The sequence below is a fragment of the Indicator indicator genome, chromosome 35, assembly GCF_027791375.1.
Source record: "Indicator indicator isolate 239-I01 chromosome 35, UM_Iind_1.1, whole genome shotgun sequence".
Classification (NCBI taxonomy): Eukaryota; Metazoa; Chordata; class Aves; order Piciformes; family Indicatoridae; genus Indicator; species Indicator indicator.
In genome coordinates, this window is record NC_072044.1 from 2913441 (window position 1) to 2940237 (window position 26797).

Below are 26797 nucleotides of genomic sequence, written 5' to 3' on the forward strand. Positions count from 1 at the left end.
AGGTACCCCAGGGCAGAATTTTCTTGAGCCTACTCTAGGTCTTTGGCATTCTTCTGATGGTAACGTGGGGAGAACTGCTCTTCATTTCTGAAGAGCATTCTCAGCTGGGTGGTGGAGGCCTCCCAAGCCCAGCCCAGCCCTGTGCAATGCAATGTAGCCAAAAGTGCCAAAGTGCTTCCTGGGATGCAGCTGGGAGCAGCAGAGCTTCATCATCCGAGGTCTCTTCTTGGCCAGTTTCACAGGAGGGGAAAGGAGAGCATTGGGAGAAGTGGCATCAAGTCCAACACGTCTACAGGTGCCTCCCTGCTGTGTCCATTCCCTCATCTAGATGTTCATAATCAGCATTGCCAGGAGGAGAGGAAAGAGTCCTACAAGAAACAAATTAGAAGCTTCAGACTTAGACATATAGAATTGTTTGGCTGGAAAAGACTTTGTCTAAAGCCCTCTGAGATCATCCAGTCCAACCATCAACCCAACACCACCATGATCACTAAACCATGGCCCCAGCTGCCATGTCCACAGGTTCTTTGAACCCTTCCAGGCATGGTGACTCCACCACCTCCCTGAGCAGCCTGTTCCAGCGCCTGACCACTCTTTTAGTGAAGATTTCTTTTCCTAATATCCAATTTAAACCTCTCCTGGTCCAACTCGAGGCCTTTTCCACTTGACACTAGATACTCAACTCTCTTTCCCCTCCCTGGTTCTCTTTACCTTCTCCCCTACCCATTTTCACAGCATGACCTTAAAGCAACAACAACACAAATGTGCTCTGGGTCATACCTTGAGCCTTTTAAACCTGTCTCAAGCAGAACACAGAGGAGACAACACCATAAAAACAGACAAGAGTGTGATACAAGGGTTCAGGAAGAGATATCACTTACCAACAATGATGATGTTTGCTCCACCTGGAAAGGAAGGAAGCCAAAATGTGAGACCCAGGAGGGAAATTCATCAAACCCACAACAGGAGCAGCTGACATCAGAGCCAGTGCATGCTGGCAACAAGAAGAGAGTGAGATCCCTGCACAGCCCAACTTCAGAGCCCTGTTAAAACCCAGCTGTATTGACCAGGATGCTTTTCCAACAGCCTGCAGGTCCATGCTGCAAACTAATGGTGCTCTGTTGGTTCTAGATTTTAACTGAAGCTGCTTCAGGAAGCAGCAATGGTTTAATCCTTAGCAGAATGATCATGGAATCACGGAGCTGCTTTGGTTGGAAATGCCCTCTAAGGTCATCAAGTCCAACCATCAACACCATCACCACTAAATCATGTCCAAAAGTGCCATGCCCACACATTCCTTAACACCTCCAGGGATGGTGACTCCACCCTGGGCAGCCTGTTCCAGTGCCTGACCACCCTTCCAGTAAAGAAATGTTTCCTACTCTCCAACCTAACCCTCCCCTGGCACACTTTCAGGCCATTTCCTCTCATCCTATCACCTGATACTAGGGAGAAGAGACCAACCCCCACCTCACTCCAGCCTCCTTTCAGGGAGTTGTAGACAGCAATGTGGTCTCCCCCCACAGACCCCAGGCTGAACACCCCCAGCTTCCTCAGCTGCTCCTCCCCAGCTCTGCTCTCCAGACCCTTCCCCAGCTTTGGTGCCCTTCTAATCCTTCTGATTTGAGGATTGCCAGAAGAAGGGGAAAAAAACCCAGACATTATCAAAGAGTGGAGGCAGCAAGATAGCCCCGGGAGATGATAAATAGATAGACAGACAGTCAGACAGACAGACACAGTCACCTCTGCATTCAGGAGCAGGCCTGCTCCAGACTCCCTGGTCTCGCTCTCCTGCAAGGCACTGCAGAAAGGCTGCTCCAGCAAGGGTGAAGCCATCCTTGCACTTATAAACTACCACAGAGCCATGGACAAAGGCTGTGGCCTTGGTGCCATTGTGCAGCCCATTGTCAATGGTGGGAGGCTCTCCACAGAGCTGTCCTGCAGGAGGGACAGCAGCAACAGTGTCTGAGTTCTTCCTCTAACTGGAAAGGTGAAGTGGGGTGTGGGGAGGGGGTGCAGCCAAAGCTCATGCATCCAGCAGCAGCTGAAACTACTCTGAGCTCTCCTGCTTGGTCCTAGACCTCAGCTACTGCCTGTTGGCCCCAGCCTCAGCATCTCACCCATGAATAAGCCACTGAAGTGCCTAAGCAGGCTGGAAGAAATGTTTCAGCCATTTCCAGCTTCATGTAGTACTGTCCACTGACTTCCAGCATTAGGCCAAGTTGAGTGGATGGAGGTCTACACATCCAATGGATCCTCCCCCTTCCCTGGTAACTAGGGGAAGAAAACTTATCTCCAGGGATTGGCTTTTTCTACCCTTCTCTTGCTCCTTCCACTTTGTCAACATTTCATAGACTCAGGAAGGTTGGAAGAGACCTCTAAGGCCATCAAGTCCAACCACAACCCCACCACCACCATGGCCACTAAGCCATGTCCCACAGTGCCATGGCCATAGGATTTCTGAAGACCTCCAGGGATGGTGACTCCACCACCTCCCTGGGCAGGCTGTTGGACAAGAAAACTGCACCTAGGGCCTCACAGCACTGAAATCCTGAATTTTATAGCTGAATTAAGAAGCACAGCCCAAGCCCACCAGCAAGGCAGCCACACCAGCACAGCCCCAGCTCTCATCTTAGTGTCTCTGTGCAGGCTTTTCCCCTCTTACTTTCACAGGATGGAGGTGCTGTATCCCAATCCACTCCACTTCCTGACACCACACATTTGGCAGAGGATGAACCCTTTAATTTATACCTGAGGAAAGAGAAGTTCAGCATTTCTCAGAAGACAATCCAGAAAGGGTTCTTGCCCTGCTCCCCACCACTGCATGCTGGCAAGTTAGTAACCAAAGGTTGTCCCCTGCTATGGAATGGGATCTGGCCACATCAAGGTCACCAAACCACAGAATCACAGAATCAATAAGGTTGGAAAAGACCTCAAGGATCATCAAAGTCCAACCTGTCACCTCATGACTACTAAACCATGAAGCAGGGGCACTAATGAGAGCTGAACTCAAGCAGGTCACTGAGTGACCAAGCCCATGTGGGTTGCCACCTGCTCACCTCACTGAGGCCACAAGAGTTTCACTGGAGACTTGCACTGGGAAAGCCTCTTCACTCTGGGGGTGCTAGAGCCCTGGAGCTGCCCAGAGAGGTTGTGGAGTCTCCTTCTCTGCAGAGATTCCAACCCGCCCTGGCCAATATGGTCCTGGGCAAGCTGCTGTGGGTGCCCTGGTTTGGCAGGGGGCTTGGACTGGATGATTCCCAGAGGTGCCTTCCAGCCCCCCACCATGCTGGGGTTCTGTGAAAGCAGGGAGGGAACGGGGGATGGATATTACCACCTGTGACCTGTGTCTGTGCCCCCCAAGCTGGCCACCTTGAAGCAGTGATCCACTCACCCAGGCCGACAGGTGAACACCACCACTGACTCCAAGAGGAACTCCTTGGCATCCACATCCCCATTGGCTATGGTGGGAGCAAGACAGTGCTGCCCTAGAGGGATGGCAAGCAGCACAGGAATGACTTCAACCCCTGAGGTGAGCACCACCCAGATTTGAGAGCAAGCCCTCAGGCACAGATCCCTCAGCCAAGAGAGGACAGGAACAGAGCTACTCACGGGTACAGAAGTCTGGGTCTGCAGACCAGGTTGTGTTATCCAGACAAGTGACATCAGAGGACTTTCCTCCTGCTGCAGCATAGCCTGGCTTACACTGATAGCTCAGCACAGTTCCAGCAGGAGAGCTCTCACCAACAGCCAGCAGCAGCTTGGCGAAGGGGAATTGTGGAGCAGGACCACAGTAGACTAACAATGAGAGACCACAGCAAGGTTGGTTTAGAGGAGAGCACCCAAAGGGGCTGAGTAAGGACAGCCAGCAGCACATTTGGCAGCACACAACATTTTAACCTGCTTGGGGTTCAGGGTCTGGCATAGAGTCAGCAAACAGCAGCACATATCACACTTCCCAACCAAACTGAGCCTGTGATAAAGCTCTCTAGGAACATCCAGCCCAACCATCAACCCAACACCACCATGCCCACTAAACCTTGTCCCCAAGTGTCACGGCCACACCTCTCTTGAACATCTCCAGGGATGGGGACTCCACCTAGGCAGCCTGTCCCAATCCCTGACCACTCTTGCAGCAAAGAAATTTTTCCTGATAGCCAACCTACCCCTCCCCTGGTGCAACTTGAAGCCATTTCCTCTTGTTGTATCACCTGGGAGAAGGAGTTGACCCCCACCTCACTGCAACCTCCTCTCAGGGAGCTGTGGAGAGCAGTGAGCTCTCCCCTCAGCCTCTTCTCCAGACTAAACAACCCCAGTTCCTTTGCTTCATCAGTGAGAAGATGGAGATGGGGCAGCACCTCTGCCTCACACAGGCTCCTTCACTGACCACAACCCAACCTGCAGCACCTTGATTCAGCACAGCTCAGGAGCCAAATCTCCCCAGGTAGGTCTGGAAGCTGGTGAAGCAAGTCTGTCAGGTGGAGCAAGGAACTTCTGCCTCTCCTTTCAGTGCATTTCTGGATCATTTGCTCTGCACAAATAAACAGCTTCAGGTCTAAATTAACTGGGCTGGGGCTGGCTCACTGAGGACCCAACTTTATTGTGGCCTTCCAGTATCTGAAGGGGGCCTACAAGAAAGCTGAGGAGGGAGGTTTTAGGGTTTCAGGTAATGATAGGACTAGGGGGAATAGAAAAAATGGGTAGATTTAGATTGGATGTTAGGAAGAAATTCTTCACCATGGGGGTGGTGAGACACTGGCACAGGTTGCCCAGGGAGGTGGTGCAAGCCTCATCCCTGGAGGTTTTTGCAGCCAGGCTGGATGTGGCTGTGAGCAACCTGCTGTGGTGTGAGGTGTCCCTGCCCATGGCAGGGGGGTTGGGACTGGCTGAGCCTTGAGGTCCCTTCCAGCCCTGACAATTCTCTGATCCTCTGCAAGGCCGTGGCTGCAAGTGCTGAAGGTTTGGGTGCTGACCTGCTCAGCAGCTCTTTGAGCTGCTTCACTGCAATTGCTGAAGGAAATAAGTTGGTACTCACTTGGGTCACACGTTGGCAGAGGTGGATTCCAGTTACTGTCTGCTTCACAAGTAACTACACTGCTGCCACTCAGCAGGTGATGAGGCTGGCACTCAAATGTCACTGTGTTTTTGTATGTGTGCTTGGTGCCAAAGCCAGACAGCCTTTTCCCATTGGGCACTTCTGGGTTCTTACAGCTGACCACTGGAAATGAAGAGAGGAAGAATATTACAAGGAGGAGAAGCCCAGCAGGGATACTGCACTATGTGAGCAGCTCACAAAGAGCTCTGGACTGCTTCCTGAGCTCTGGAACCATCTCCCTGGGCAGCCTCTTCCAGTGCCTGACCACCCAGGGAAGAAATATTTCATAATGTCCAACCCAAACCTTCCCTGGTGCAACTTGAGGCCATTTCTTCTTGTCCTATCACTTGTTACTGGGGATAAGAGACCAACCCCCACCTGGCTTCAGTTGTAGAGCTCCAGGGAGCTACAGAGAGCAATGAGCTCTCCCCTCAGCCTCCTCTTCTCCAGACTAAACACCCCCAGGTCCCTCAGCTGCTCCTCCCCAGCCTTGTTCTCCAGACCCTTCCCTAGCTTTGTTGCCCTTCTCTGGACCTGCTCCAGCCCCTCCATGTGCTTCTGGGAGTGAGGGGCCCAAAACTGAACCCAGTATTCAAGCTGCAGCCTCACCAGTGCCCAGTCCAGGGGCACAACCACTTCCCTACTCCTGCTGGCCACGCTATTGCTGATCCAGGCCAGGATGCTATTGGCCTTCATGGCCATCTGAACACACACTGGCTCATGTTCATCTGGCTGTCTACCAGCACCCCCAGAATCAGAGGAGGGAAGAGTAATAAAGTCAATAGAATAAGGAGAGGAAGCATTTACCTCTGCATTCAGGGGCTGGACCACTCCACACTCCCTCAAGGTTCTCATCCATTGTGCAGTGAATTGTGGCCTCTCCAATAAGAGCAAAACCTTTGTTGCAGCTGTAGGTTGCAGTCATGCCAAAGGTGAAGTCTCCTTCCCCATCAGTCACCTGCCCATTCTCTATCTTGGGAGGTTGTAAACAGGGAATAACTGCACGGCAAAGCAACAGCAAGAACATGCAAGAACATTTCCATTCAATCACAGAAGGGTAGGGGTTGGAAGTCACCTCTGGAGATCATCCAGTCCAACCCTGCTACTAAAGCAGAGGCACCCACAGCAGCTTGCCCAGCATCACAATGGCCAGAGGGGGTTGGAATCTCTGCAGAGAAGGAGACTCCACAACCTCTCTGGGCAGCCTGCTCCAGGGCTCCAGCACCCTCACACTAAAGAAGTTTCTCCTCTTGTTGAGGTGAAACTCCCAGGGTCCTATTTCATGTCCATTGCCTCTCATCCTATCACAGGACACCACTGAGAAGAGCCTGGCCCCATCTTCCTGACACCCACCCTTCAGATAGCTACAAACATTGCTCAGCTCCCCTCTGGGGCTGCTCTTCTCCAGGCTCTCAGCCCCAGGGCTCTCAGCCTTTCCTCCTCACAGCCCCAAGCCCCTCAGCATCCTTGTAACCTCCATTGGACTCTCTCCAGTATTTCCCTGTCCCTCCACCCTGCTGTGCTCCACTCCAGCAGCTCTGTTGTGGTGTCACAGTGCTGAGGAAGAGATGCACACAAAGCATTGCTTACTGGTGCAGTATGGAATGTTGTCCCAGGAAACTTGAGAGCCTTCAAGCACACAGGTGGCAGTTGGCTTCCCAACCAATCGGTACCTGAGGGAAGGAAAGGTTGAATTTCTTGGAAAATAGGGGAAAAAACCCTAAGGGAATTCAGAAAGTTATAGTCTCTAATGGCATTCTCTGGAGGAGCTGAACCCTAGATCACAGAATGACAGGGAGAGGAGGGGACCTCTGGAGATCATCCAGTCCAAACCCCCTGCTCCAGCAGGGCACCCACAGCAGCTTGCCCAGGAGCACAATGGCCAGGGGGGGTTGGAAGCTCTGCAGAGAAGGAGACTCCAAAACCTCTCTGGGCAGCCTGCTCCAGGGCTCCAGCCCTGGAAAGAAGTTTCTCCTCCTGTTCAGATGGAATTTCTTATGTTCAAGTTTGTGCCCATTGCCCCTTGTCCTGTCCCTGGGCACCACTGATAAAAGCCTGGCCCCATCCTTCTGCCTCCCACCCTCAATACTTAAGTATTGATCAACACTGATGCATGATGGTTTAGATGGAACTTCTTACATTCACAGCACCATGACCAAGATGCCATCCCCATCCTGAGTCTGTTCAGCCCCATGCTGTGCAGTGACAGATCCAAAAAGCAGCTTCTTGCCTGAGCAGAGCTGGGTGGCACCAAGGCACCATAACCACTCCCTTTCCCTCTCATCCACTCCTGGCATCCCCAGGACCCCACCACCCTCTTTTTCCTGAGACCCTTTAGGTAAGATGTGGAGAACCAGACCCACCACACAACAGCAAACACTGAATTGTTAACAACCACCAACAGGAAAGGCACAAAATCTGCAAGATTTGCAATCTGCTGAGGCCATGATCTCAGGAGCAGAAGATTTGACAGCAAGAGCAGGAAAGAGCCTGACCCCCACAACTCCAAACACCTCTCACCATGACTCTGTTTGCCAAAGGAAACAACCCCCAGCTATTAAAAGCCTCTGAGGCTCCCAAGGGTGCTGTCACCCAGCCTCAGCTCCATCAAGCAGCCAATGCTTACCCATAGTTACAGGTGTAGGTTATTGTTGACCCAAACAGGAGGTTGGTTGTGAACTCAAAGTTGCCATTTGTGAGCTCTGGTGGGCCACACGACTTTCCTGCAAGGGCAGGTGACCAGCATCAGCTTTATTGTACAGCAGGATGGGGAACAGCAGGTGACAGTGCTGCTCAGTGTCACTACAGCCTCAGTAACCTTGTGGCAGGCACCTCACTTCCCCCATGAGCAAGCACCAGCACTTGGAGGAAAGGCACAAGATCCATGTTAGTGTCTGAGGAACTAGAAGGTACAGAATCGTGGACTGGGTTTGGTTGGAAAAGACTTTCAAGCCCATCCAGTCCAACCTTTCTCTCACTCTACCAAGGCTGGTGCCAAACCATGGCCCTCAGCACCACATCTCTGCCTCTTTGAAACACCTCCAGGGATGGGGATTCAGCCACCTCACTAAGAGCCTATTCCAATGCTTGAGAACCCTTTCAGAGAAAAAGTTTCTTCTAATGTCCAACCTAAACCTCCCCTGGTGCAATTGAGGCCATTTCTTCTTGTCCTATCACTTGTTACTAGGGAAGAAGATTCTTGACTCTCCCCTTGCTCAAACCTCCTTTCAGGGAGTTGTAGAGAGCCACAAGGTCTCCCCTCAGCCTCCTTTTCTCCAGCCTAAACACCCCCAGTTCCTTCAGCTGCTCCTCACCAACCCTGTTCTCCAGACTCTTCACCACCTTTGTTGCTCTTCTCAGAACACACTCCAGCCCTTCAACATCCTTCCTGGGGTGAGGGGCCCAAAACTGAACCCAGCACTCAAGGTGTGACCTCACCAGTGCCCAGGACAGGATAATCAGTGCCTTGCTCCTGCTGGCTGCAGTAGTCAAAACACAAATTAAAAGCAAACAGAACCTACAAATAAAGCTGAGGACAGATAAGAAAATCCAAGGGCTTTATGCTTGCTATGAAAGGAGACTGATAAAAGACTTCAGTGGGCTTAGGGCAGAAGTCTGGATCTACAGGGAGAGGAAATAGCACAAAGAAGGGGCTGGAAACGGACCCACTGACCACACTAGGGCCAGCAGAGGTCCATTACCATGGGGACAAGAGGCTCCCACAGCTTTTCTCACACCACACCTTGTGCCTGTGTGAATCCCTCACAGCATTTACACTGTCAGCTGCTGGCAAAGCAGTTATGAAGGGCAGAGATCACCTCCCAGAGATCAACGTCTCAAAGTGAAAAAGGCAAGCCCAGGAAGGAAGAGTGAGCATGTTCTCAGCTGCCCTAAGATGAGCAACCGGGGACCATCCATCCCAACTGTCCTGAACCACGAGTGGGGGCCAGGATACAGAAGGGACCCTCTGCCTCCTTCCCCAGTCCCTTGAAGGAAGAACTCACCGATGCAGAAGTCAGGCTGGGCAGCCCAGGTGGAGTTGGTGTCACAGGTGACCAGGGGTGACTTGTCCTTGTCCATGGTGTACCCTGGGCGGCATCTGTACTTCAGCCTGGTCCCCACGGAGTAGGAGGGCTGCGTGGGCACAGGAGGCTCAGCAAAGACAAACCTTGGGGGCTGCTGGCAGTCACCTGCAGGCAGGAGGGTGATGGATGATCCATGGGGGGCTTCTCCTCAACCCTTCCCCACCCAGCCCCAGACTCCATCCCTGTGGAGACCCAGCCCCACACGACCCCAACCTCATCCCCAACCCCACCGATCCCCAGCCTCGTCCCCAGCCCCACCCATCCCCATCCCCATGCAGCCCCAGCCCCGCTCACCCCCGGCGCCGGGCAGCAGCAGTAGCAGCAGCCCCGCACCGAGCCAGCACAGAGCCACGACCAGGCCTTCTCCCGCCGTCTGTGCCTTTCCCGGTGTCGCTCCCGGTCCCATTCTTTCTCCTGGTCTCGGTGCCAGTCCCTTTCCTGGTCCTGGTCCTAGTTCTTCTCCTGGTGTCGGTCCCTTTCCCGGTGCCGGTCCTTATCCTAGTGTCGTCTCCTTTTCCCAGTGCTGCGCTCGATCCCGCGATTTCTTCTACCGGTCCCGGTGCCGGTCCAAGCCCTTTTTCCTCTGCCGGTGCCTCTCCCGGAGCGATGCGCAGCGCAGGGCGCAGCCCTTTCCGGGGCGGGTAGGGGCCGGGCCAGACCTGGCTGCTAGCACCGCTGCAGCCCCTTGGGATTTGGGGTCTATTTTTGGGGCTCTCCAGGAAAATGTGAGACTTGGGCTTTGCCGGGCCGCCGGGGGGCTGCGGGACGGCTCCGGTCCCTCCTCCTTCTCCTTGGTCGGATGCGAATGGTGTCGCTTAACAACCGAGAAGCGGCGGAACCGGGACTGCTGCTGGGCTCGGGGAATTCTTCCCAGTGTTCCCAGTGCTCTTTCCTCCAGTTCCTCCCCAGCAGGGTGCGGCTGAGCTCCAGTCATAAAGGGAGGGTTTGACCGAGGGTGAGTAACCAACCCACGACCTGGCTAACCTTGAGCTGTTCCGTACGCACCAGGGATCTTTGCTCTCCCATGGTCTGCCCTTGCTCCTCAATTGAGGCTCTCCCTTAGAAGGCATTTGTCCTTCACTGCACCTCTCCTTCCACGTCGGCAAGGTGAGGTTTAGAGCATGCTTGAGGGTACCACCGGGCACCCCTGGAACAGCCCCCGCTGCCTCCAGACCCGTGTCTAAAGGGATGAGCAAAAGGGCAGAGCGAAGGATGGCAGCAGGACATGGGACACCTCAGCTGCTTGCATGGCTGTTGCCTCTTCCTCTCCCCAAAGCAGGGAATCATAGAAGGCATTGGGTTGGAAAGGACCTCTGGAGGTCATCCAGCCCACCCCCCTGCAGTCAGCAGGGACATCCCCAACTAGATCAGGTTGCTCAGAACCTCATCAAGCCTGACTTCAAATGTAATACGAGGATGGTATCCACCAGCACAAGCCCGTGGAAACGTGCTGTGTCCCAGTTCAACAGCAAACACAACAGCAGGATCAGAAAACTGAGCTGCACCTCCCTGTCCTGCCCAGAGTACTGCTCCTCTGCTGCCAGAACACCAAAAATCCCAGGGTGGAGGGGGTTGGAAGGGACCTCGGGGGATCATCCACTCCAACCCCCCTGCTAGAGCAGGATCACCTGGAGTAAACCAAAAAGTAAAGCAGAAAAGCCCTTTTACAGCCCCTGCCTTATCACTATTAATTTTGTCCCCATGCCAAGACAAAACACAGAGCCCAAGCCACCAAACACCGAGCAGGGAGCACTTAGTGCAACCCCCTGAGCTCCTTGCTGAAGCTGCAGCCTGGGTTTGGGGTACAGGATATGACCAGTACAGGAATAATTGGGTTGAGCCAAGAGAAGGTCACACCTGGAGCAGAGCACACACGTTCCCCACACCACCCTGGTGCTGCCTGGGGTGGAAATGGGCTCTGCTCCAGCAGTGCTGCCTCACTTGTGTCATCAGAATTCCCAGGAAAGGCTGGGCAATGCTATGGAAAATAGTACAACCCCAGGAGCAGTTATCTGAGCAGAGAGAGCCAGCAAAGAAGGAAGCTGCAAAATCATTCTGAGGGCTCTGTATCTGCCTACAGCTCCCTGAAGGGAGGTTGGAGTCAGATGGGGGTTGGTCTCTATCACCTAGGTGATAGAATGAGAGGAAATGGCCTGAAATTGTGCCAGGGAAGGGTTAGGTTGGAGATGAGGAAACATCTGTTTGCTGAAAGAGTGGTCAGGGATTGGAACAGGCTGCCCAGGGAGGTGGTGGACTCAACATCCCTGGAGGGCTTCAAGAAAGCTGTGGCCATGGCACTTGGGGCCATGGTTTGGTGGCCATGGTGGTGTTGGGTTGAGAGTTGGACTCAATGATCTTAGAGGTCTCTTCCAACCAAAAGAATTCTATGATTCCAGGGGAAGGTTTGATTAGTGAACATGAAAAACAAGAACCCCAACCCCCAGGCAGGACACCAGCACTGCTGATTTGCTGTTCCTTTTATTTACAGACCTGTTGGATAATCAATCCTGGCATTGTCACACTCCTAGCTGCACAGTAGTGAAGGAACCTCAGTGAATAAAAAAAAACAAAACAAAACCCAAAACAAAAAAAACACAGGAGTTTAAAGAAATGCCAGGAAATCTTGCAGCATAGTGCAAAGAAGGTAGGAAATTATTTTCCTGGTGGAAAGAAATGTTCAGTGACATTTGGGAGAGGCTGCCCAGGGAGGTGGTGGAGTCCCCATCCCTGGAGGGGTTCAAGAAATGTGTGGCCATGGCACTTGGGGCCATGGTTTGGTGGCCATGGTGGTGTTGGGCTGATGGTTGGACTCAATGATCCTAGAGGGCTGTGCCAACCAGAACGATTCTATGATTCTGTGGCTTTAAAGCCTCACTGAGAGAGTTGCAAAAGTAGTTTTTTCATACTTAAAAACAAACAAAAAAGGTAGGCATTGAAGCACGATGGAGCTGGATTGGATTTCATCTTCCTGCTTCTTCAGCGTGAAATTCTTGACTGTGAAGTCAGCCACTTGACCTCAGGCTGCCTTATTGCACTTAGAACTTCACTCCTGGCAACGTCAGGACCTAGTGTGGCAACTCTCCCTGCCCTCCAACAGCTTCCTGCTCCTAAGGATGCTTCAGCCCTCAGCATTTACCCTGCAGGAGGGAAAGGAGCAGTTAATGGGGGTTAGCTGCTGGGTGCTGCATCCCCTCACCCCTGAGAGGAGTGAACTTTGCAGCTTCTGGTTTGGGACACCTTGGCCCCAGCCACGGTGACCAGAAGGGTCCTTTGGGTGCTCCCCAGGCAGGTCCCTACCTTGGGTTCCTGGCACAGGTGGGTGTGGCTGGGCACCATGCAGGTGGGGCAGAGGTGGCAGCTGGGGCTGAGGGGGGGAATGAGGTGTCCTGGGGTCCCCTCCCTGGCCAGGGGACACACAGGGCTGCTGGCTGTGTCACTGTGGACGTGGGAGAGGTGCAGTCGGTCAGCGCAGGGAGAGCAGATGGGACCCTGTGGGCTGTGGGGAGAGAACCAAGGGTGAGCCTTGATGGGCTTGAGTCAGAAAGTGCTGCTCCAACGCAGGCTGCAGCACCCACAGAGCTCCTTTGATGAGCAGTCTCAAAGATCTTCACTTTTTAGAGTCAAACAAGCAGCAGCTGATGAGCACAGAACCCAAAGAGCTGGCCCAGGGTTGGGTCCAACACCAAGTGAGGGTGGCTGAGGAGCAGACACCCAAGGAAACCACACAAGTGTTGTCCAGGCAAACCTCACCCCAGTGTCCCCTGCCTTTGCTTGCACCATGCTTTGATCCTGGCACCATGCTTTGATCCTGGCACCAAGCCATAAGCATGGAGAGCCAACACTTACCCACCTCCACCACTGGTTTGAGTGGTTAACTGAGCTTTGAGGATGCTCAGCACACACCAGGGTTCCTCATACTCACCCCTGCTCCTGCTGCTGGGGCCACCCTGGCTGCTCCCTGGGTGCCACAGAGTAGCTGTCACCCTGGCCAAGGTGGGCACGGAGCCATCTTTCACAGATGGGGCAGATGTGGTGGCTGCTGAGGAGAAGCACTGTTGAGGGCATGCACTGAGTCTCTCTAAACCACCACGAAGCTCAGCACCTCCATCTTCCCTGCTACTGAGGAACCATCCAGAGCAGGATGAACCCCCGGAATTAGCTACCACAACCCTCCCTTGCTTTGCTAAAATGCAGGAGATCTTTCTTTGGTTCTTCTGAAACACCACAAAATGCAGATTCTCCTTACAGCCAGACCCACCCCCAGGGCCCAACCTCATCTCCTCAAACCCAACAAAGCTTCAGCTTGGAGCTGCCCCCAGAGCAGAGCAGAGCAGAGCAGGAGTGCAAGGGGCAGCTGCAGGTGTTGCAGGGCACAGCACACCACAAGGACAGGAGGAGGTAGGTAGATTCAGATTGGATGTTAAGAAGAAGTTTTACATCATGAGGGTGGTGAGACACTGGCACAGGTTGCCCAGGGAGGTGGTGGAAGCTTCATTCCTGGAGGTGTTTAAGGCCAGGCTGGATGTGGCTCTGAGCAACCTGCTGTGGTGTGAGGTGTCCCTGGGCATGGCAGGGGGGTTGGAACTGGCTGAGCCTTGAGGTCCCTTCCAACCCTGACAGTTCTATGAGGAGAAAAAAATGCTGAATGCCTTTTGAAAGCACTGAGAGAACAAAGCACCCCCAAAACTGCCCAGAGCTCCTCTGTTTTGGGGGGGTGGGAGAGGGGGAAAGCAGAGATGAGTGTTCTAAAAGTGATGAAATGCTGCAAGACACACAACAAAGACAGGAAAACAGTAGGAATAAACAGGGGAGGGGGAGTGGAATTATGTTCAGCTCTGCTCTGCAATGATTTCGGTTCCAGCCCACCCTGACAGCTGTATTTTTAAGTGGAAGACAGACCTGCTGTGGTCCCTGGGCTGGTTTACTTCATGTTGCTCAGGAAGAGCTTCTCCTGTGTCCTCATCCCTCTTCACCTCTGCAGCTTCGGCAGGGATGCTGAATGCAGAGAGAGAGGAGTTGGAGTTGTTCAGCCTGCAGAAGGGAAGGCTCCAGGGAGACCTTAGAGCCTTCCAGTGCTTAAAGCAGGTGAGAGAAAAGCTGGGGACAGACATTTTAGCAGGGCCTGTTGTGACAAGGACAAGGGGTGATGGGTTTAAGCTAAAAGAGGGACATTTAGGCTGGAGAGAAGAAAGAAGTTTTTCATGCTGATGGTGGTGAGAGCCTGTCCCAGGTTGCCCAGAGAGGTGGGAGCTGCCCCAGCCCTGGCACCATCCCAGGTCAGGTTGGTTGAGGCTCTGAGCAACCTGCTCTAGTTGCTGACTGCAGGAGGTTGGACTGGATGAGCTTTAAAGGTCCCTTCCCACCCAAACCTGTCTGTGATCCTAAGCCAACCTGAAGCCCCCCAAAGGCCTGGCTTCCCCAGCAAGACTACTGCCCTCAGAACAACTTCTTCCTAAACCAGCCAATACTTTCCACTGCTAAAACCAGACTAAACCCAAAGGAATTCAGACTACAAGCTCTGCTCTGTCCATCTACAGATACTCTCTACCCTGCAAGTGGTTCCTTTCTCCCTGGTTTATTTTACATGGACCCATGCTAGGGGAGCAGGACCCCCCTCCCTGGAGGTGTTCAAGGCCAGGTTGGATGAGGATTTGAGCAACCTGGGCTGGTGGGAGGTGTCCCTGCCCATGGCAGGGGCTTGGAACTGGCTGATCTTTAAGGTCCCTTCCAACCCAAACCATTCCATGAATCTCTAAGTGCCTGGCCAGCTGCAGTACCTTGTGGCTGTGAGGCTCCAGCTCTCCCTGTCCCCCATGCTGGGGACTGAGTAGATGAGTGGTGAGCCAGGCAGGACACTCAGCATCTCCTCACAGGTGTCACAGTCCTGGTCCCCAGGCTGGGCACGAGGAGCCAGGGCAGCGTGCAGCTTCTCTTTACACATGGGACACACGTGGCAACTCGTGGTGTGGCTGTGGATGATGGAGAAAGATGAGGAGAATCCCTCCTGCCCAGCACTGAGAGCAGCTGGTGGACACCAAACCATCCCAGGAAGCAGGCACCACCACTTCAGTGGCTGCCAGCACAGAGGTGTTGGCATTTCAGAGCTGGAACAAAGCTGGAAGTGGGGAGGTTCAGGCTGGACATGAGGAAGAAGTTCTTCCCCATGAGAGTGGTGAGAGCCTGGAATGGGTTGTGCAGGGAGGTGGTTGAGGCTCCATCCCTGGAGGTGTTTGCAGCCAGGCTGGATGAGGCTCTGGCCAGGCTGATCTGTGTGAGGTGTCCCTGCCCATGACAGGGGGGTTGGAACTGGATGAGCCTTGTGGTCCCTTCCAACCCTGACTGATTCTATGATTTAAGATTCTATGATTCAGAATCCAAAGTTGTAGGAAGATGTGCCACAGTGGTGTGGTCAGGCATGCCAAGCTTTGTGCCTAGGAATAACACCAGTGGGTGGAACCAAGGAGCTTTGGGGGCAGGAAACCTACCAAAAATAGAACTGCCAGGTCATGAGCTGCTTCTCAGCATCCACCACCTCTGGGTGCATTGGTGGATCCCTGCCCTCCATCTCCTGCTTTTGTAAAGGCAGGTTGGAAGAGCTGGGGAGACAGAAAGGGGAAAAGCCATGGAATGAAGAGTCTTTAGCAAGATGGAAAAGCAGTATTAATTGTGCAAGTATCCACTGGAGGGAGTGACTGTCAGGGGTTGAAAGGGAGCACTGTTATCCTTCAGGAATGTCATGCTTCAGGCTCACTTACTGGGCTTTCTTCCCTTTCTTTCTCAGGATGATCCAAGCTAGAAGTCCAAGGGCTATTAGGGGAACTAAGAAACAGACAAGTTAGAAAACAAACCAACCAACCCTGGTCTCTCCCTGGAGGTGCTCAAGGCCAGGGTGGATGAGGCCTTGAGCAACCTGGGCTAGTGGGAGGTGTCCCTGCCCATGGCAGGGGGTTGGAAGGGGATGATCTTTGAGGTCCCTTCCAACCCAACCCAGTCTGTGATTTTCAGTTTAAAACTACTTACCAATGCAACATGGGATGAGGACAGCTGCTAGAGAAGAAAAGAAATTGGTGTTAAAAGCATGAAGCCAACAGTGCTGCTGATGAGTGAACAGAGAATTTCCTTCATCTTTGCCCACAGAATCATCTTGGCCAAACCCTGGTGACCATAACACTGCTGAGAAGACAAAATGCTATAAGCCAAACTGCCATTAACTACTACCCACATCACCAGGCTCTTCCTGAGTCCCTCACCCTGCCCCTCTCCACTGATGGAGCTGAGGTCTGTAGGTTCATCTTCCTGAGTCCCTCACCCTGCCTGTCTCCACTGATGGAGCTGAGGTCTGTAGGTTCATCTTCCTGAGTCCCTCACCCTGCCTCTCTCCACTGATGGAGCTGAGGTCTGTAGGTTCATCTTCCTGAGTCCCTCACCCTGCCTCTCTCCACTGATGGAGCTGAGGTCTGTAGGTTCATCTTCCTGAGTCCCTCACCCTGCCTCTCTCCACTGATGGAGCTGAGGTCTGTAGGTTCATCTTCCTGAGTCCCTCACCCTGCCTCTCTCCACTGATGGAGCTGAGGTCTGTAGGTTCATCTTCCTGAGTCCCTCACCCTGCCTCTCTCCACTGATGGAGCTGAGGTCTGTAGGTTCATCTTCCTGAGTCCCTCACCCTGCCTCTCTCCACTGATGGAGCTGAGGTTCATAGATTCATCTAATTCCACCCTCAGCAATGTCCAAATGCAGCCAAGATAACATCATGGCCTCTACTGAGGTGCTTGGCTGCACAGAAGGAGATTCAAGCATCCAAATCCCACCTTGTGCTGTGTCAGGTAAGGAGTCCCTCAGCTGGGAGCAGGGAGGAAAAAGGGCATTAAGCCTGGGAACAAGCCTGTGTGATCCTCAGAAACTGGGAGATGGACCCAGCAGAAGGAATGCAGGTGGCACAGTGAGAGCAGAAAGCCAATGGCATGTGAAGTCCTGGGTGTCCAGACAAAAGGACTCTGAGGCTGAAAGCCTCTCCTGGCTCCTTACCTAGCCAAGAAGCAGTCCCTGCTCTCTTCTCTTCCGAGGCTGCTGTGATGAGAGAAACAAAGACAGGAAAACCACTCCAAATGTTATGCATTCTCCACCTTTCCAGGATCTTCAGGATAGCTCAGTGAGGAGCACATGCAGCACGGGCAGGGGACTTGTGGAAGAGTCACACAGGGACCTCTTGGTCACCACAAGCCTCATGGCTAGGAGGGAGCTGCTGTCCCACTTGGCTGTGTTGCCCAGGTCTTGTTTGCCATTAAATACAAACCCACTGGAATCAGAGAATCATGGAATGGTTTGGGCTGGAAAGGACATTTAGGATCATTGAGTCCAACCATTCTCTAACTCTACTGAGTCTGGTGCTAAGCCCTGGCCCTCAGCACCACATCTCTGTGTCTTTTCAACACCTCCAGGGATGGTGACTTCACCACCTCCCTGGGCAGCCTGTTCCAGTCTTTGAGAACCCTTTCAAGTCAAGAAGTTTCAACCAAAACCTCCCCTGATGCAGCTTGAGGCCATTTCCTCTCCTCCTCTCACTTGTCACGAGTGAGAAGAGACCAACCCCAACCTGGCTCCAACCTCCTTTCAGGGAGTTGTAGAGAGCCAGAAGGTTTCCCCTCAACATCTTCAGAAAGGTTTAGGCCACCAGCTTGGGCAGTCACTGACACACTTCACCCTGGTTATTAAAATTCTGACTGTTCCTCTTGAAGGGTAAAATGCCCAAGAGTGCACAGCTGTGCTCAGGGTCCTCTGCAGCAGAGCCTGGTGCCTTGCACAGCAGAGACCTGCTCACCATCACTGCTGGAAGGAGATGCTGCACCCCTGGAAGCTGCTCCCTGCCTGCCCAGACTGTGCTCCCTCCCTTGCTGGGAGCAGGAATTTAGGAGTAAGTCACTGCACAGCAAGAAAGACTCCTGGAGAGCAGGATGTGGCCCCAGCACTGCTCACCTCTGCATTCAGGAGGAGCCCCACTCCAGGAGCCATCGATCCCATTCTCCATCACACAGCGAAGAGTTCCACGGCCCACGAGCTGGAGCCCAGGCTCACAGCTGTACAGCACAACCACATTGTGGGTGAACTCCTCCAAGCTGCTGCCATTGTGATTCCCATTGGGAACAAGAGGAGGTGGAGGGCAAGAAATAGCTGGGGGAGAAAAAAACATTCATGAGGTGACCCCTGGGATGCTCCTCTGAAGAGAGGATGATCCAAGGGCTGCTCATGTTGCACCAGTGGCAGGAGCAGAGGCTGAATGGGAGCATTTCCCACCCCCTTGGCACACAATGGCTTGGGGTGACCCCCAGCCTGCTGTCCTGCATGCCCAGGGGCAGGACACTGCGACACCAGCACCACTGGCTGCTCACCTGTGGCAGTCTCCAAGGAAGAAGGCACCAGTGGTGCTGCTGGGCAGTTCCTGCTTCCAGCACAGCAGCATCTCCTTCCCACAGAGCCCCAGCTGCAGTTAGTGCACTCTCCCCTCCAACCCAGGCTTGCAAGATTTGGTGTTTGCAGTCAACTGCTGGACACCTTCACTTACCCCAACACGTTGGAAGTTCACTCCAGACAGCTTCATCTCCCCTTAGGGAGCACCAGACAAGAGGTGAAACTCCCTTTAATGTGTACCTGCAGGGGTGAAAGCACAGCAATAGATCAGCTGCCCCCTCCCTGGAGGTGCTCAAAGCCAGGCTGGATGAGGCCTTGAGCAACCTGGGCTAGTGGAAGGTGTCCCTGCCCATGGCAGGGGGGTTGGAACTGGATGATCTTTAAGGTCTCTTCCAACCCAACCCATTCTATGATTTGTTGTTGTCACCAACCAAGACCATGTCACCCCAGAGAGGTGCTGAGGACTTGACAGGCAAAGTCCTTTGTCCCATCTCACACACCAGTGACCCTGGCCAGGAGACTGGGAGGCAGTGGGCAGCTGGCTTCGCACTCACCCAGGGTCACAAACTACCACTGCTTCTGCATGGAGCAGATGATCCTTTGCCATGACTCTGCCATGCTGTGGATTTGCTGGGACACCACAAGACTTCCCTGGAAAAGAGTAAGATGGTCCTTAAGACACTACAAGGGTGGGAAGAAGCTCAGAGGTGTACTTTCCATGAGAGTATGGTGAGGTCACAGCAGTACTGAGATGTCACACCAGTATGGTGAGGTCACACCAGTATGGAGAGGTCACACCAGAATGGAGGTGTCAAACCAGTATGGAGAGGTCACACCAGTATGGAAGTGTCACACCAGCATGGAAGTGTCACACCAGTATGGTGAGGCCACACCAGTATGGAGAGGCCACACCAGTATGGAAGTGTCACACCAGTATGGAAAGGTCACACCAGTATGGTGAGGCCACACCAGTATGGAGAGGCCACACCAGTATGGAGGTGTCACACCAGTATGGAGGTGTCACACCAGTATGGAGAGGTCACACCAGTATGGAGGTGTCACACCAGCATGGAAGTGTCACACCAGTATGGTGAGGCCACACCAGTATGGAGGTGTCACACCAGTATGATGAGGTCACACCAGTATGGAGGTGTCACACCAGTATGGAGAGGTCACACCAGTATGGAGAGGTCACACCAGTATGGAGGTGTCATACCAGTATGGTGAGGTCACACCAGTATGAAGGTGTCACACCAGTATGGAGAGGCCACACCAGTACAGTGAGAGCACACCAGTATGGAGAGGCCACACCAGTATGGAGGTGTCACACCAGTATGGAGGAGTCACACCAGTATGGAGGGGTCACACCAGTATGGAGAGGTCACACCAGTATGATGAGGTCACACCAGTATGGAGAGGCCACACCAGTATGGAGAGGTCACACCAGCATGGAGGTGTCACACCAGTATGGAGGTGTCACACCAGTATGGAGGGGTCACACCAGCATGGAGGTGTCACACCAGTATGGAGGTGTCACACCAGTATGGAGAGGTCACACCAGTATGGAGAGGTCACACCAGCATGGAGGTGTCACACCAGTATGGAGAGGTCACACCAGTATGGAGAGGTCACACCAGTATGGAGGTGTCACACCAGTATGGAGAGGTCACACCAGCATGGAGGTGTCACACCAGTATGGAGGTGTCACACCAGTATGGAGAGGTCACACCAGTATGGAGAGGTCACACCAGTATGATGAGGTCACACCAGTATGGTGAGGTCACACCAGTATGGAGGGGTCACACCAGTATGGAGAGGTCACACCAGTATGGAGAGGTCACACCAGTATGATGAGGTCACACCAGTATGGTGAGGTCACACCAGTATGGAGGGGTCACACCAGTATGGAGAGGTCACACCAGCATGGAGGTGTCACACCAGTATGGAGGTGTCACACCAGTATGGAGAGGTCACACCAGCATGGAGGTGTGCCAAGAGCTTGCAGCAATAGGACAAGAGGCAATGGCTTTGATCTAGAAGAGGGGAGATTGAGAGTGGAGATGAGGAAGAAATTCTTTCCAGTAAGGGTGGGGAGACACTGGAACAGGTTGCCCAGGGAGGCTGTGGATGTCCTCCCTGGAGGTGTTCAAGGCCAGGCTGGATGAGGCCCTGAGCAAGCTGGGCTGGTGGGAGGTGTCCCTGCCCACGGCAGGGGGGTTGGGTGATCTTTAAGATCCTTTCCAACCCAACCCATTCCATGAATCCCTGAAGCACCATGGAGACACTCACTGTGACACAGCTTGGGAACTTCTGACCAGGTCAAATTGTCCAGACAGGTGCTGGTGGGGAGCTGAGCTGTGGGGTTCTCGTAGCCTGGCCGACAAATGTAGCTCACTGTGGTACCCACAGGGTAAAAATTCTTCAGTTCATCTTCTTGGGAGAGTCTAGCGAAGAACACATGGAGGGGACTGGGGCAGCTACCTGGGGACAGCAGAGACAAGCAGAGCAGGTGGTTAGCAAGGGCACGTTCTGGGTCCTGCACCTGAGTGTGTCAGTGTGAGCTGAAATCCCCCCCACACCAACAATAACCAGGCTGGCTCAGTCTGGAAGCCAATGCAAGCTGTGTTGACAAGCAAAATTAACAATCTCTGATGAAATGCAATGAATGTGTACAAAGAGACACAATCCACAACATTTACAGATAGATGAAATCAACAGAAAAGCACAACCAAGCTCCCTTTGCTTCCCCCCAAAGGGGATCTTTCCCAAAGGGCCTCTCTCCCAGGGGCTGCCTCCCCCCAGGCCCCCCTGGCAGAAAGCAGAGAAGGTAGAAAACAGAGAGGCTGTTAACTTAGCTCCCCAAGGCCAGTGTGTTATCTTCAGCCAGAGAGAAGAAGAAACAGCAGCCAGACAGCCCAGCAAGGAAACCCTGACTGCAGATTGCCACACTTTGAGTAGCAGTTCTTGAACATTTCCATCTATCCAATGGAAGTGTTTAGAACAATCATTATTTTGCTTTCTTACACCCAACAGTGACTTATTTACACTCTTTTACTTTCTCTGCTTGAACTTTGCAAAGAAAAATTAAAAGAGACAGTTTCAAACCATCACACTTGAGTCACAACGACCTCATGCAATGCTACAGGCACAGGAAAGGGTGGCTGGAAACTGTCCAGCAGGAAAGGACCTGGGGGTGCTGGTCACCAGCCATCAGCATGCTGGCCTGGATCAGCAATGGGGTGGCCAACATGGCCAAGAAAGTGACAGTGCCCCTGGACTGGGCACTGGTGAGGCCACACCTGGAGTCCTGGGATCAGTTTTGGGCTCCTCACTCCAAGAAGGACATTGAGGAGCTGGAGTGTGTCCAGAGAAGGGCAATGAAGGTGGGGAAGGGTCTGGAGAACTGGGAAGGAGCAGCTGAGGGAGCTGGGGGTGTTTAGGCTGGAGAAAAGAAGGCTAAGAGGAGACCTTGTGGCTCTGTACAACTCCCTGAAAGGAGATTGCAGTGAGGTGGGGATTGGTCTCTTCTCTCTGGCAACAAGCGATAGAGCAAGAGGAAATGGATGGCCTCGTGTTGCATCAGGGGAGGTTTAGATTGGAGATTAGGAACAATTTCTTCACTCTAAGAGTGCTCAGCCATTGGCACAGGCTGCCCAGGGAGGTGGTGGAGTCACCATCCCTGGAAGTGTTCCAAAACCCTGTGGCCATGGCACCTGGGGACATGGTTTAAGAGCCATGGTGGCATCGAGTTGAAGGTTGGACTGGATGACCTCAAAGGGCTTTTCCAACCAAGACAATTCCATGACTCTGTTTTTTATTAACCCACTGGGCTCCAACAGACTAAGCAGAGCCCTGCAAAAGGAGCAGTAAGAGCTCCTGTGACCAGCAACTCCATCGTGAGACACATTGGGTGAGGAAACCCTTGAGGCAGAGATTGCTAAAGCAGCAGAGGCTTTCACAAGCCAAGGGCATCACTAAGCAACTGGTCAGGAGACACTGAGCTACTACTGACGGCCACAGAAGAGAGGGAGGGTGGACCACTGGGAGTTGGGAAGGCACTGGATGGTGTCTGAGAGCGAGGGGCGCTTCATGTAGCCCTTAATGCAGCTGTAGGTCACCCTGGAGCCCACGCTGAAGACTCCCTGGTGTTTAGTGTCTTCTGGAGGCTCTGCATGGCTGATGTTTGGCAACGGCCCACAGTCACCTGCAGGAAAGTAAAATGGGATTTAACGGGGTAGGGCACAGCAGGGATGATGCACACAGAGAGTCCACAGAGAGCAGAGGCCACGCACCCACGACACACACGTGGCAGAGCACATGGGGAGCACACCCCCGTGGAGCACTCAGCCCCCAGGTCATGCACTCAGTAAAGCAGAGTATATGTGGAGCACACAGAGGACACTCCCATGGAGCACTCAGCCCCCAGGACGTGCACACAGCAAAGCAGAGTATATGTGGAGCACACAGAGGACACCCCCATGGAGCACACAGAGAACACCCCCATGCAGCACACAGAAGACATCCCCATGGAGCACACAGCCCCCAGGACATGCACACAGCAAAGCAGAGCATGCATGGAGCACACAGAGCACACAGAAGACACCTCCATGGAGCACTCAGCCCCCAGGACATACACACAGCAAAGCAGAGCATGCATGGAGCACACAGAAGACACCTCCATGGAGCACACAGCCCCCAGGACATGCACACAGCAAAGCAGAGCATGCATGGAGCACACAGAGCACACAGAAGACACCTCCATGGAGCACACAGCCCCCAGGACATACACACAGCAAAGCAGAGCATGCATGGAGCACACAGAGCACACAGAAGACACCTCCATGGAGCACACAGCCCCCAGGACATGCACACAGCAAAGCAGAGCATGCATGGAGCACACAGAGCACACAGAAGACACCTCCATGGAGCACTCAGCCCCCAGGACATGCACACAGCAAAGCAGAGCATGCATGGAGCACACAGAAGACACCCCCATGGAGCACATGGACCCATATGGAACACACCCAAATGGACCACATGGAGAACATGCAGAGCACGTGTGGAGCACATAGAGCACACATGTATGGAACATACATAGCATATAAACACATGGAACACACCTACCTGCATGGAGCACACAAACCCCCATGGAGCACACACCCCCACAACGTGCACCCAACACAGCAGAGCACAGCAGGAGGAGCACAGGAAGTGCATGCATGCACATGGAGCACTTCTATGTGTGCAACACACATGGAGAACGCACATGTGTGGAGCACACCTACATCCATGGAGCACATGAACCCACGCGGAGCACAAACAGCCTCAACGTGCACCCCACACGGCAGAGCACAAGCGGAGCACACACGTGCACATGGAGCACACCGACATGTATGGAGCACAGCCCCAGGGGGACGGGACCCCCCGCCCCCTGCTCCATCGCCCCCAGCCCTCCCGCCGGGTGCTCACCCCACGCCTCAGGGAGCAGCACCGGCAGCAGCGCGGCCAGGAGCAAGCGGCGGTGCCCGGAGCCCATCGCTGCTGCCCATCCAGAGCGGTGCGAGAACCGGAGCGGAGCAGGAACCGGAGCACCGAGCAGTCCAGCACCGAGAAGCCGAGCAGGAACCGGATAGCAGAGCACCAGGCAGCCCAGTAACGGTAAACCGAGCACTGGGCAACGGAACGGGAAGCGGTCTAGAAACCGGGCAGCCGAGCAAGAATCGGAGGACGAATCGGACTAGAAACCAGGCAGCGGTGCACCGGGCAGCCCCGCACCAGCCACAGCAGTCCCGAGCACCGGGCAGCGCAGCACCGGTCACAGCAGTCCAGCACTGGGCAGCCCAGCCCCGATCACCGCCCGGCTCCGCTCGGCGCAGGGCGTGGAGGGCAGGGGCGCAGCGGGGCCCCTCCCGGAGTCTAGGGAGGGAAGATGTTGCTCAAGAGCAGCCGTGGGTGCTGTTCTTGCTGCTGCCAGGCACGGGCAGCACCCCGCGCTGGGGGACCTGCAGCCAAAAGCAGAGCCGAGGGCTCACCCCTATCCCCTGGCCCCTCCCACGGGTCCCCGGTCCCTTCCCTACCGTCTCGGCTCTGGGAATTGTCCTGCTGGAAGGGTCACCTGCAGCTGTGGAGGACTTGGGCTTGAAGGACACGGTTCTGCTCCCGTTTGCTCCAAGAGGCTAACTCCAGCATCCCAAGGAATACGGTGGGGTTCTGCAGGCTACCACTGCCTCAGCTTCTTCCCCAGACCTTCCCTCCACACCTTCCAGTAAAGTAACCTCACTTCCCAAAACTGTCAAACCCCGAATGAAAAGAAAAATAAATAACCAAAAAAGGCAGCATGAGGGGCTTGCCAACTTCAAGCTGTCAACCCTGCAGCTCACCCCAAAGCCAGGAGGGGTAGAAAAGGTCCCACTTGTCCTCCCCCGTTTGGTTCTGCTGCATGTGGGGACAAGAGCTGCATCTTCATCAGTGCCTCCATCCCTCTATGACAGCATCTGCCCCAGGGAGCACAGCCCAGCCCAGCCTGGGGGCACCAGCTCCCTGCCAGAGCTCCCCCAAACCACCTTCAAACATCCCCTACCCCTCCTTAGGAACAGAGCTCTGTGAAGAGAGGGTTTTCTGCAAGAGGAGAGGAGAGGACTTTGCTCCAACAAAAGGAGTGGATGGAAGACCAGAAGGTTGTAAATCATCCCCACTTGGAAAGCTGCTACTGGAACTCCTTCCATTCACATCTGCACACAAAAGAAGGCAGTGGGGATATCACCATTTCCACTGGAACAATCCCAGTCAGACACACAACTCTTTGAACAAGGCTCTGTGCTGCCCACAAAGGCTTGGGGATTTCCTGCAGTCTGGCTAGGCACAGGAGGAATTTTCCTTGGCTCTGTGATGGGAAAGCAGAGCTGCTCTGGGATCCCTGGCTGCAGGGCTGGTGGGAAGAACTGAAGGAAGGGCTGGGGGGGTTGTTATTTGCTGTCCTTGTCCAGTTCTGCTGAGTAGTGCTGCCAGTGACACGTGGCATGTGTCACCTCACCCCAAGGAGAGGGCAGCCAGCACCTTCCTGCCTCTGTGAGCCAGGAAACACTGCAGTTTCCACTCAGAAGCTCAGTTATTTCCTTTTTATTTCTTGTTTTCCACTTTTATGTCCCTTAAACTCAGTTATTTCCTTTTTATTTCTTGTTTTCCACTTTTATGTCCCTTAAACTCAGTTATTTCCTTTTTATTTCTTGTTTTCCACTTTTATGTCCCTTAAACTCAGTTATTTCCTTTTTATTTCTTGTTTTCCACTTTTATGTCCCTTAAACTCAGTTATTTCCTTTTCATTTCTTGTTTTCCACTTTTATGTCCCTTAAACCCAGTTATTTCCTTTTCATTTCTTGTTTTCCACTTTTATGTCCCTTAAACTCAGTTATTTCCTTTTCATTTCTTGTTTTCCACTTTTATGTCCCTTAAACCCAGTTATTTCCTTTTCATTTCTTGTTTTCCACTTTTATGTCCCTTAAACCCAGTTATTTCCTTTTTATTTCTTGTTTTCCACTTTTATGTCCCTTAAACTCAGTTATTTCCTTTTCATTTCTTGTTTTCCACTTTTATGTCCCTTAAACCCAGTTATTTCCTTTTTATTTCTTGTTTTCCACTTTTATGTCCCTTAAACTCAGTTATTTCCTTTTCATTTCTTGTTTTCCACTTTTATTTCCCTTTCCAGCAGAATTGAAGCTCCGAGAATATCTAACAAAAGGATTTGCCATAAGGCCAAGGCAAAAGGAAGCTGCTAACAGGGGAAAAAATGCTTGAAATGCTGGGGAATTCTCTGGTAATAGCTTAAAGCAGTGACCTCAGCATGGGACAGTGAGGTGTTGAGAAGTATTTGGCAAAGACTTCTTGCAGTGTTGAGCCTCCTGAGGGAGAAGCCTCAGTTCCTGCTACATCAGAACCACCAACTGCTGCAGTTTCACTCAGTGAAAACCCCTCACAGCTTCAGGTTACAGGATCCCAGCATGGTGAGGGTTGGAAGGGACCTCTGGAGATCATCCAGTCCCACCTCCCTGCTCAAGCAGGGCACCCCCAGCAGCTTGCCCAGGATCACAAGGGCCAGGTGGGTTTGGAATCTCTGCAGAGAAGGAGACTCCACAACCTCTCTGGGCAGCCTGCTCCAGCCCACCAGCACCCTGACAGTGAAGAATTTTTTCCCTAAGTTCAAGTGAAACCTCCT

The 26797-nt window shown here is 53.3% G+C and overlaps 2 protein-coding genes across 2 annotated transcripts in view; both read right to left on the reverse strand.

Annotated features, from left to right (window-relative positions):
• Window positions 1–324: 324 nt before the first annotated feature.
• On the reverse strand, window positions 325–9586 carry LOC128978037 (complement receptor type 1-like). The gene is made up of 12 exons (XM_054395782.1): window positions 9475–9586; window positions 9100–9285; window positions 7722–7818; window positions 6686–6768; window positions 5903–6094; window positions 5036–5218; window positions 3613–3798; window positions 3395–3488; window positions 2666–2751; window positions 1744–1938; window positions 882–905; window positions 325–368 (listed from the first exon to the last, which is right to left on the reverse strand). The coding sequence occupies exons 1-12, from the start codon at window positions 9584–9586 to the stop codon at window positions 325–327; spliced, it is 1482 nt and encodes a 493-aa protein (XP_054251757.1).
• Window positions 9587–12643: 3057 nt separating this feature from the next.
• The window catches only part of LOC128978038 (complement receptor type 2-like), a 46393-nt gene continuing 32239 nt past the window's right edge, over window positions 12644–26797 (reverse strand). Inside the window, exons 21-32 of the mRNA XM_054395783.1 lie at window positions 24365–24501; window positions 24055–24279; window positions 22598–22789; window positions 20875–21066; window positions 19140–19236; window positions 18740–18825; window positions 18154–18348; window positions 15936–15987; window positions 15666–15776; window positions 14958–15149; window positions 14106–14175; window positions 12644–12676 (exon numbers count right to left, since the gene is read on the reverse strand). Coding sequence (XP_054251758.1) covers window positions 12644–12676; window positions 14106–14175; window positions 14958–15149; window positions 15666–15776; window positions 15936–15987; window positions 18154–18348; window positions 18740–18825; window positions 19140–19236; window positions 20875–21066; window positions 22598–22789; window positions 24055–24279; window positions 24365–24501 — 1582 coding nt within the window. The remainder of the gene's footprint in view (window positions 12677–14105; window positions 14176–14957; window positions 15150–15665; window positions 15777–15935; window positions 15988–18153; window positions 18349–18739; window positions 18826–19139; window positions 19237–20874; window positions 21067–22597; window positions 22790–24054; window positions 24280–24364; window positions 24502–26797) is intronic.

What these genes read in the sequence shown, in the direction of transcription:
- LOC128978037 (XM_054395782.1), bottom strand. Translation starts at nt 9,586, where the DNA reads ATGGGACCGGGAGCGACACCGGGAAAGGCACAGACGGCGGGAGAAGGC. An exon ending in GCTGCTGCCCGGCGCCGGGG is followed by an intron (nt 9,286 to 9,474) that starts GTGAGCGGGGCT and finishes TCCTGCCTGCAG; the next exon opens with GTGACTGCCAGCAGCCCCCA. An exon ending in TCCAGCCCCTGAATGCAGAG is followed by an intron (nt 5,219 to 5,902) that starts GTAAATGCTTCC and finishes CTTCATTTCCAG; the next exon opens with TGGTCAGCTGTAAGAACCCA.